This window comes from Puccinia triticina, chromosome 4A, assembly GCF_026914185.1.
Source record: "Puccinia triticina chromosome 4A, complete sequence".
NCBI lineage: Eukaryota > Fungi > Basidiomycota > Pucciniomycetes > Pucciniales > Pucciniaceae > Puccinia > Puccinia triticina.
The window spans coordinates 2,694,005-2,703,952 of record NC_070561.1 but is presented as its reverse complement, the minus strand read 5'-3'; the positions used below and the strand labels follow the sequence as shown (position 1 = coordinate 2,703,952).

At 50.3% G+C, this 9,948-nt stretch overlaps 1 protein-coding gene across 1 annotated transcript; it reads right to left on the bottom strand.

Moving 5' to 3' along the window:
* Positions 1 to 7,070: 7,070 nt before the first annotated feature.
* On the bottom strand, positions 7,071 to 9,749 carry PtA15_4A332 (uncharacterized protein; the record flags this gene model as incomplete). The annotated part of the gene is made up of 3 exons (XM_053168206.1): positions 7,071 to 7,391; positions 7,932 to 8,345; positions 9,747 to 9,749. 3 exons carry the CDS (start codon positions 9,747 to 9,749, stop codon positions 7,071 to 7,073), a joined length of 738 nt encoding a protein of 245 aa, XP_053019438.1.
* Positions 9,750 to 9,948: the final 199 nt, after the last annotated feature.

The window sequence follows — 9,948 nt, the reverse complement described above, 5'->3', positions numbered from 1 at the left end:
TTGAACCTCCAACTCCACCATGCCCTCGGCTCTTGGCAAACACATCTATTTGTGCATTGAGAGCGCTTTCCCGACCAGGAGATTGCACAAAATGACATCCAGATTGCTCGCGCGTTGGACCGGATCTTGTCTTCCTCGGCCCCCGAAGCTCAGAAAAAGGCCTAGCAATCACCAGTGCGGTCGTCGACAAATGCTAATGTAGACTTGAGCAGGAGCTTGCCATATGTTAAAGCTGGGCTGATTGTGGGTGCGAGCTGATTCAAAATGCTAGTATGAGTTGATGAGTTGATATATACATAGCATGATGACAATGTTGTGTACCATCTTAGTGATGTCAAACGGGGCACCGCTGAACAGGGGATGGCTTTGATGTGCAAAGTAGACGGTGCTGGTGCCATAATATTGGGACAAAAGACAGACTGTGAAGGGGATGATGCCAGGGGATTGGTAGTTGAGTACAATGAGACAGATAGAGCAGTTTAAATACCATCACCTACCAGTGATGAGACTGGCAAAATTTACCAAAAATGGAAAATCAAGGAGACTGGCTCTGGAAGTGATGCCACAGCCCGATCGTGTTTTGTTTGCCAGATCCACCAAAGGCAAGCATGATTCAGGGCTGTAGGTTGTCCACTGAAAATGTATGGTTGGGTGCTTTTCAGCAATGGCGCAGCGGTGTGTTGGTTTTGGAATTGGGTGAACAAGCCAGTAAAGCAAATAGTCCAACACGCTGTTATTGGCCGGTTTTGGATTGGGTCACCTGAATAAGGAAATAGACCAAGACGTGCTGTGAGTGAACAGTCAAATGTAGCTTGCTCACCAGCAGGCAGGCAATGATCTGTTCTGTTTGGAATTGCACAACCGGAGCTGGGAATAGAATAGTTCATGGCTCAATCATCGGGGGGCATACCCAACATCTCGATTTTGGAATTCAGCTGAGCCGGCTTTGGAAACGCACTGGTATTTGTGGGATTCCACAACAAAATGGGAAGAACTTTGTACGAGTTGTTGGTTTTTGCTTTTGTGGAATCGCACAACAGATCTGAAATGTCTTTGTTGATATTCAAGCAAGAAGCAAAGGGGAAATGGAAACAAAGGCCAAGTCTCAAATATAAAAAGAGAGACACAAGTGCCATCAGAACCACAAGACGCTGGGAGGTATTGATTGGCTTTGCCGTGATTGTTGTCCTCCCAGCAACGGTGGGCCAGCTACGCTAACCGTAGCGTTAGCATGGCGTAGCGTAGCGGAATTCCGCTAACTTTTAGCGTAGCGTTAGCGGAATTGCGCCTTTCTGCGCTAACGCTACGCGCAAAGGGTGCACAGCTAATTTAGCTGTTAGCGTAGCGTTAGCGCAGATGCGCGCAATTGCGCTAACGCTACACACGCAGGGCGCAAAAGAGCGCGCGCTACGGTGCGCCACAGTGCTTTTAGCTGAAAAAAAGGCCTTTTTTTCCGCTAAAAGCGCTGTAGCGCAGCGTAGTGACTGTAGCGGTGCGCTAACACTAACATACAATTGGCGCGCTGTTAGCGCCGCTGAAACGTAGCGCAGCGTAGCGGCGCTAACAGCGCGCTAACGCTACTCAAAATGAGCGGGCGTAACGCTAAGTGGCCCTGTAGCGTAGTGTAGCGTAGCGGCCCACAGTTGCTCCCAGCAAAGCCTTGATCACTGATTACGACAATGCCTCCTTTTCCTGCAGACCTCATTATATGGGGAAATGCTGCGCAAAAAAATGGGGTGTCAACGTAATTAGGGATTTTAGTCAATATGTTATGTAAGTAGGGAATGAGGCGTAACAGGGGATGAATGAGTGATACCTGTCTTGGGGGTATTTCACGTGTACAGTAATGTTACATTATATTGTAATCTTACTGTGTGCACGTAAATCAACTCTTATAACAACATTACATTATGGTAACTGTATTTAACTATGGTTATCTGTAATGTAATGTATAACAAGAGTACATTCTTAAGCTTGTGTCTAATAGCCCGGTTCACATTGGATTTTTAAGGCCATTTTGACGCATTTTATCATTAAAATTCATTGTTTTTTTCAAGTTGGTCAGATTCTTCTGAAACCACTTTTTCTGATGATTGAAAAATTTGTCAAAATTTCATGATAAAATCAGATAAAAATAGGTTCAAAGTCACTAATGTGAACCAGGCTAATGATATACATATGTAATAAAGGTGTAAAAGGAATGTACTATATGTAGTGTGAGCAATTGCAGGTACTTGGTACGTGTAAGGTACTGTGACATGTACTCTGTGGCTGACACTTCCTCCCTCCAAAAAAGGCGGATCAAAGAATTAAAGAATTCTTTTATCAGCTCTGTATTGTCTAAGGAATTTTTCAGAGTCTGGAATTTGGTCAGTAGTGAGCCATTCATCTTTTTTAGAACCACTGTATCTAACTAGATATTGTTTAATGTCCACATTGATTTTCCTGATTTTTCTGTGTTGTAGAGCCTTCTTTATTTTCACAACCTCTTTCTTCAGTCTTGGAATTACAACTTTGAACATGTTGTCTTTCCTTAAAGGGAAATTTTCATTTATGGTGTTCAAAGTTGGTTTGCATAATTTTATGCATGCATAAATCATAAAATCATAAAAATATTTTGGTGAGGAAATTTTGTATTACATAATCAGACAGTCATATCCCCTACAAAAAAGATTTTATGATTTTATGATTTATGCATGCATAAAATTATGCAAACCAACTTTGAACACCATAATTGTTACTAGGCACCTAACATTTAATTAAACTAATAGGAAAGGTAGGGTGTTTTCTTTCTAATTCACCTGTCAACATAACTTCAACAGCATTCTTCCAGTTCAAAGCTTTAATAACAAATGGTCCTACAAATGAGTCTCTCAACTTCTCAGGGCCAGTGAGGTTGGTAAAATTAAATGTAGAAATAAGAACTTCTTCTCCAACTTTAAACTGGTGAGGTTTATGAGTCTTGTCCCATCTAGATTTTTTGTATTCAAAGGATTTTGTAATACATTCTGCTGCGTAATTAGCTGTCTTAGTCATAATTTGATGGAAGTCTGCTGTGTTAGGATGTATTGTTACAGATTTAGATAAAACCAAGTCTTTGGGGAAACAAGGAATCCATCCTCTTTCCAGTTCAAAGGGTGTACTATTTGTAGAGCTATGTTTACTGGAATTATAGGCAAACTCAAGGGCTGGTAAAAGTGAGCACCAATCATGAGTGTAGTTATCTTTGTCCTTAAATTCCAATCCATAGGCACAATATCTTCTGATCATGTCTTCAAGAGTTTGAATCATTCTTTCAGCTAATCCATCAGTCTGTGGGTGGTAAGCTGTTGAGAACTTTATTTGTGTACCACATCCAAGTATATTAAAGTCTCAGAATTGTAGAAAAAAAAATCAAGGGTTCCCCCTACAATTTACTGAAAACTACAAAAAAAATCAAGGGTTTCCCCTCTCAGAAAACAGAAAGGCAAAAAACAAGATTTTGCATACAAAACAAAGAATTACAAGCCAAAATAATCAGTTACAACAATAAAAAAGCCAAGCCTGCACCCTACCACCCAATGTCAGCAAGCTGACATACCGTGGCCCACCACCCATCCCTGTCTAGCAGGGTTGAAAAGTGGTGAGAGGAAGACCCCCAGCCGTTAAGCACAAGGGGAGCCCACGAGTAGCGCCCCATCAAACTGCGCAAGTGCAACAGCGGACGGGGGTGAGACAAATCCCCGGCTGGAAGCCAGCCCGGAGAATTGCCTGAGGAATATTAATGCTGCCACAGGTCGTCTATTTATAGGCACAATCAAACTTAGCTAAGTCCCTCGATCGGAGGCGCGCGAGCGCTGTTGCAAAGCGACCCTCCGAAGGAGGGACTTACATCCTACCTCGCAAAACAGTAGGCAGCAGAAATCCCATTTGGCTGGGGAAAATTTTCAGAATCTTCAACTCTTGATATCTCGACTCAAGTAAAAGCCATCGAGAATCTGAGCAGACAGATTTGTCCGCCTACATCTGCCCTTTCACTTTCCACCTTCCTGAGGTTGGATCCCTCCAAAAACACTCTTGAATCCCAAATGAAACAAAAAGGAGTTCATGGGTTTTGGGAGGGCATTGTTCAAACAGGCCTGGGTCAAAGCCATACTTTTGACACCTGTCAAAACCTAGCAGCTCTTTTTTTTTTTTTTTTTAAATCAAGCTCATGTGTTACAGATAAAAGAAAGATACCAGCAGAGAGCCATGCTTCTTGGCTATCTCTTGAAGCAGCTGACTTGGCCCCAGCTGTCCTTGCGTAGCCTCAACGGAGGGACAAGCAAAAAAAGCTGAAAACAGACATCTGCTGCCTACTCTTTTGCGAGGTAGGGAATAAGTCCCTCCTTCGGAGGGTCACTTCGCGACAACGCTCGCGCGCCTCCGATCAAGGGACTTACAGCCAAAACCGAAAAGCTTGCGGGTCCGGCAGCCTGAAAATCCGACCAACAAAATTTTCCATTTAAGCCACCTCCCCTGTATCCTTCCAAACATTCTCATCTTCGCACTCCTTCCCTCTCTCCATCTCTCCCATACCCCCTACCCCCTCCCCATCGAAAATGCCCCCCGACTCTCCTCGCCCCCCCCCGCTCATCCGGACCCACCCACAGCCCAGCCGCCGGAAACGCCCACCAGCCAGCCGGAACCATCCACCCGCCAGCCCAACCGGAACCCAAACCGCCTCACATCCGCCGATACCGATACCGGTGAGTACCTCACCACCCCCTCCCTTCCCTCCATGCCTTCCCCCCCTGTTCCCAGCTCTCCACTCACCCGGACAGCTGACCCGATCATTTTTTCTTCTCCCCCCCCCAGTCGGTCCCATCTGGAAGCCCGACCACCAAAAAGACCCTACCCAACGTTATCCGCCAACAAGCCCTTCCGGAACCCCGACCGCAAGGATATAGCAATCCATTACCGGTGAGTCCGTCGCCGCCACTCTCTCCCTTCCCTCCAATCCATCCCCCCCTCTTCCTTGCCGTCCGATCACCGGGAAGCTCATTGGTTATTCTTGCCCCGATCGATTCCACTTCAGCACGTTATGGTATATGTTAAGTATGCCCCAGAGGTCAAGGCAATTGTCGTCAGACTCAGCCAGGGTGGTATGCGTCTTGCCGAGATCAATGCAACCATCGGCTACAACGTTTCGCCTGACTCCCTCACCCGTTGGAACGATTTATACCGCCGCACCAGGAATGTTGTTAGAGATCCGGCCCTCTATCTGGAGCGTGGCCGCCCGTTAGCATTTTCTTGTGAGGAGGCCAAGTTCGTATTGACGGCACTCAAGGCTGAGCCGACGCTATACTTGGATGAAATTCAGAGTCACATCCAGGCGATTACCGGCACTCGCCATCCGCTCAGCACCATTTCGGCGGAGTTGAGAACCCGGCTCCTCTTAACCAAAAAGGTGGCCCAAACCTATAACACCAATCAAGACGAGGCGGCTCGATTCCGATTCACTGACCGCATTGGCCATTTCCCTGCGGAGTATTTGGTGTTTCTAGGTGAGTCCGCGCTGGTTCGGTGGTTTGTGAGATGTGTTTGAGGTCTAAATTGGTCTTACTCCTCCAGACGAATGTGGGGTTTTGCTTGGAACGCATGCTCGCGACACTGCGTGGGCACTGCAAGGCCGCCGCACAACTAGGATCCCAAAGGCGCTTCGAGCCAACCGAGTCACTGTAATGCCCGGGGTATCGTTGGACGGTCTGCTTGGGACCATAGCCCAGGTGGGATCCATGTGCCGCCTGGACATGGAATATTTCATTGAGACTGTACTGGCAAGTCCAACTTCCTTATCCCTCAGCTCGGTTTCTTCGGTCCAAATAGCCTGACTCTGGTATGTACCCCCAGATGCCTGCAATGAATCCGTTCCCGGGTCGAAACAGCATCCTGGTGATGGATAATGCTCGGATCCACCACGGCGGTCGGGTTGCGCAGATTTGTGCAGATGCAGGGGTATTACTCATGTACCTTCCAACCTACTCTCCCGACTACAACCCAATCGAAAAGGTATTCTCCGTCCTCAAGTCGCAATTGAAGCGAGCGCAGATTCTCACTGGAACCCGCGCGGATGCGGAGATAATCAAGGAGTTTTTGCCCACGATTGTCACGCCGGATGTGATGAGAAGAATCTTCTTGGGAACTGGTTACTCAGGCGGGGATTGAACTCAGGTACTTCCTGGTGGCTCCTCCCTCCACTACATGATTTCATCCTCCCTCCACTATATGATTTCATCCTCCCTCCACTATGATTTCATAGTGTTACACCTCCTCCTATTTTGTATGTTGACAGCACGCGCTGGGTCCCTCATGTGTGTCTATGATAGAGTTTTCACTCTATGTTACCCTCCATAGATATAAATACAATAACAATATACATTATTTCGTGGGCGCACGGAGTCAGATGACAGTTGAGCAGGCCTCCATGAGCGTGCAATCTACGCATGGGGACTTTGTGAATTTTCCGTAGGCTTGGGCGTGCGGCTCCACAGTGCGGGGACTTAGCCGGAATTTGAATCCCTCAGTGGATCTCGCAGCAGTGCGGGGACTTAGCCGGAATTTTGGGCGTGCGGCTCCACAGTGCGGGGACTTAGCCGGAATTTGTTGGGCGTGCGGCTCCACAGTGCGGGGACTTAGCCGGAATTTGAATCCCTCAGTGGATCTCGCAGCTAAGTCCCCGCACTGCGGCTCCACAGTGCGGGGACTTAGCCGGAATTTGAATCACTCAGTGGATCTCGCAGTTGAATCTACGACCCTGCGGCTCCACAGTGAGGGGACTTAGCCGGAATCTGAATCACTCAGTGGATGGATCTCGCAGTTAAATCTACGAGACCTTGATTTTTGGACATGGGTTATTAGGCTCTATCTGGTGAGCAATTAATTGCATGAGTCAACCAGAACTTTATGATGAATTGCATATAGGATCTGGGCCTAACTCGAGTGAGATACAACTAGGGACCAAGTGCCATATTAGGAAGTATGTGAAAGAAGATATTGCACGCATGGTGCTACTTACCACGGCAATCGCGCCGATTTGCCTGGAAATTCGCTCAGATCTCCTGAGTGGGTGCGACCTTGGAGAGCAACACAGCCAAAGGCGAGGGCTCAGACTCTTCATCGGAGTTGTCTGACAAATCGTTGGTCATGTCATCCTCCGCAGCCGCTTTTCTGAAGGATTCCTCGGCTGACGGCGTGGTTGAAGAGGTGGGGTGGCAGAAGGCCGCAGGTTGGCCGCCAGCGGTGGATTGCGGGCCAGAGACAGCCGTCGCGGTTGTCCCAGCGCGGTCCTGGGCCCCCGGGAGTGCGTGAGTGCCGGGAGTGGCCCCGCTGACCTGGTCCAGGGCGCTTGGAGTGCCCACGTTGACTTGGTCCTGGGGGATTGCGCGTGGGGTCACAGCGTCATGAGCGGGCAGTGTGTGAGTGGGGATCAACCATCTGGCCCCCTTCATCAATTGGGACGCCAGGGGTGCGGGAAAGTTGAGCTTGGCTAGGGCGATCGTAGAGGTGTCCAGGAAAAAATCCCAGCGACCGATGTGGTGCAGCTTGATTAAGCCCCGCGGGAGTGGGTCGTCATTCGGGACGTTGCACATTTGGAGGAATTCCTCCAACTCTAAACGTCTGCCGGCTTCATTCATTCGCAGATGGGAGCTCGGGGTCGTCATGCTGATCCAAGAACTAGCCAATGGCGATCTGGGCGTCGGGACCTTGCGGCTGCGTGCGAACCTTGGCGGCGAACGGTCTCGCCCAAAGTTGAGCCGACTCACGGTCTGCGCTATACCTTCCGCGGCGGGGCTGCGAGGCATCTTGCGAGCGGGTGACCGATGGATCCCAGAGTTGATATCTGAGGGTTGCATGACTTCTACATCTGAGCTCGCGTCACGAGTTTGACGGGTAGAAGGATTTGATGGGACTGAATGGGTGGCCGAGACTGCAGCAGGGTACTCGGATTCCGAACTGGTCGTCTCCCAATCCTCAGGATAGCCCCCAAGGTCCTCGAAACCGGTCAAGTCATACCAGAGGGCAGGCCCCGCGCTTGCCCCAAGGGACCGCTTCGCCGGGGACTCCGCACGTGCAAGGGAACCTGCGCCAGTTAGCAATTGAGCGCCAGGAGAAGGCGCGCTCGCCGCCGACTTAGACTCCGAGGCAGGGACCCAACGGCCGGGGAGGACACGGCCTGCGGACGAGACTCGCACTGGAGTAAACACTAGGCCTGCCTTCTCGGTTTTCGGCCCCGCGGCCGGAGCAGACAACGCTGACACCTTCCTGGATGATAACGATTCGGCGGGGGTCCCAGGATGGGCGGCCGAATTTGAGTGAGACGTCGCCTGGCCTGGGGTTTCCGACGCCCGGGCAGCTTGCGATTTCGAAGGGGAGGCAGCAGACTTGTGCTTACTGAGGCGCGCGTCTTGTTTAACCGCCAGCTCGGCGAGGGTGAACACGGGACGCTTATCTTTCGTGAATTCAGGGATGTCGGGGGGGTTGTCCTGGTCTATCCCGGGGATTTTATGAAGCATACAGCGACTCCACTTTGTTAACCCTTCACGAGTCACGCGGATTGAGGCGCCTGGGTTTTTCAGGTCTTTGATTCTCATCGACTTGGTGTTCACGCCGTACTTCCCAGTGATGTACACATGGAGATCGGCCGCGATCCGGATGCGCTCTTGTTCATTGACATCGGCGAGCGGCGAGCGGCTGTCGGATGGGAGGGACGATCTACCTGGTCAGTATGGCCTAACCGAGCACCTGAGGCTCCACATCCACGAAAAATGTCTTACATTGACCGCCACCCGAGCCTGGGAGCGTTCCAGGGCCAATCGCGTGTCATCAGGGCCATAACTCATCGCCAGAGCGTCCTGCTGGGCCCTTGCCTGAGGAGACAGGCACGTTAGCCACCCACCGGCGTCAATGGGAAATGAAACTGCAGCACTCACCGCCTGTTCAGCCTTCGCTTTTTTCTGTGGGTCCTGCATGACCACCTTGATTGTCAGTTGGGCGGTCGGGCTGGCCAGCGCTTGCTCGACGAACTCCGCCAATAGGGCTGCAGAGGAGACCATAACGTTTTTACCCTTTGCGAATTTCTCGTTTTTTGGTATGATGAACTGCCACTTGAGTAGCTTCTCCTTCTCCATCTGACAGAGATGAGCCCCCAGGAGCGGGACTATCTTGTCGAGTCCGTCGATACAGTCCTTGATGAATTTGGGCCAAGTCATGTGCTGCAGGATTGTCTTCAAGACCGCCTTGTCATTGCTGACCACCTGCTCCCAAGGTTTTGCACTGGCCGCGGTCGTGTTGCAAGGATTAACTTGGGCAATCTGGCCTGCCGCGGACAACTGGTACACGTGGTGATTGAGGTTGATGATCCGCGGGGCCGGCGGACGTCTGGAGTCCGATACTGGAGCCGCAGCTGCCTGGCGGAGAGGGGCGCGGCGGGTCGTGTTGGGACTGGGACCTATGCTCTCGGGATCGTCTCGGTTTGGGATTGACTGTTCATAAAACATCTTGCAGGCATCGGCCTGAGAGTCTGGGGGCTGACTGGGTCCGAGGTACGACTCTTGTGGCTCGCCATGCGCATTGGCGAAGGGCAGCGGATCCATCCGGCTGGTGAGCGTAAAGAATTTGTCGGTTACTTCTTTTTCGTTGGACTGATGCCAAATACACAAAAAAACCTTCAGCTGTTGCCCAAATGTGCAGGGTAAAGTATGATGGAAGCAAAGGTATGTACATACCATGGTTGCAACTGTGCAGCTGGCCAGGGACCAGTGGGTGACAAGAAGGAAGATGGGGATTTCTAAATCTCGGAGGGGGGGGATCAATCCAATCAGCTCTCGAGGTGATTGGACGGCAGGTAAGAGGGGCGGGAAGGGAGAAACACTCACCGGTATCGGAAAAGGTGATTTTTGGAGTCGGGGATCTGAATGGGCTGTTTGG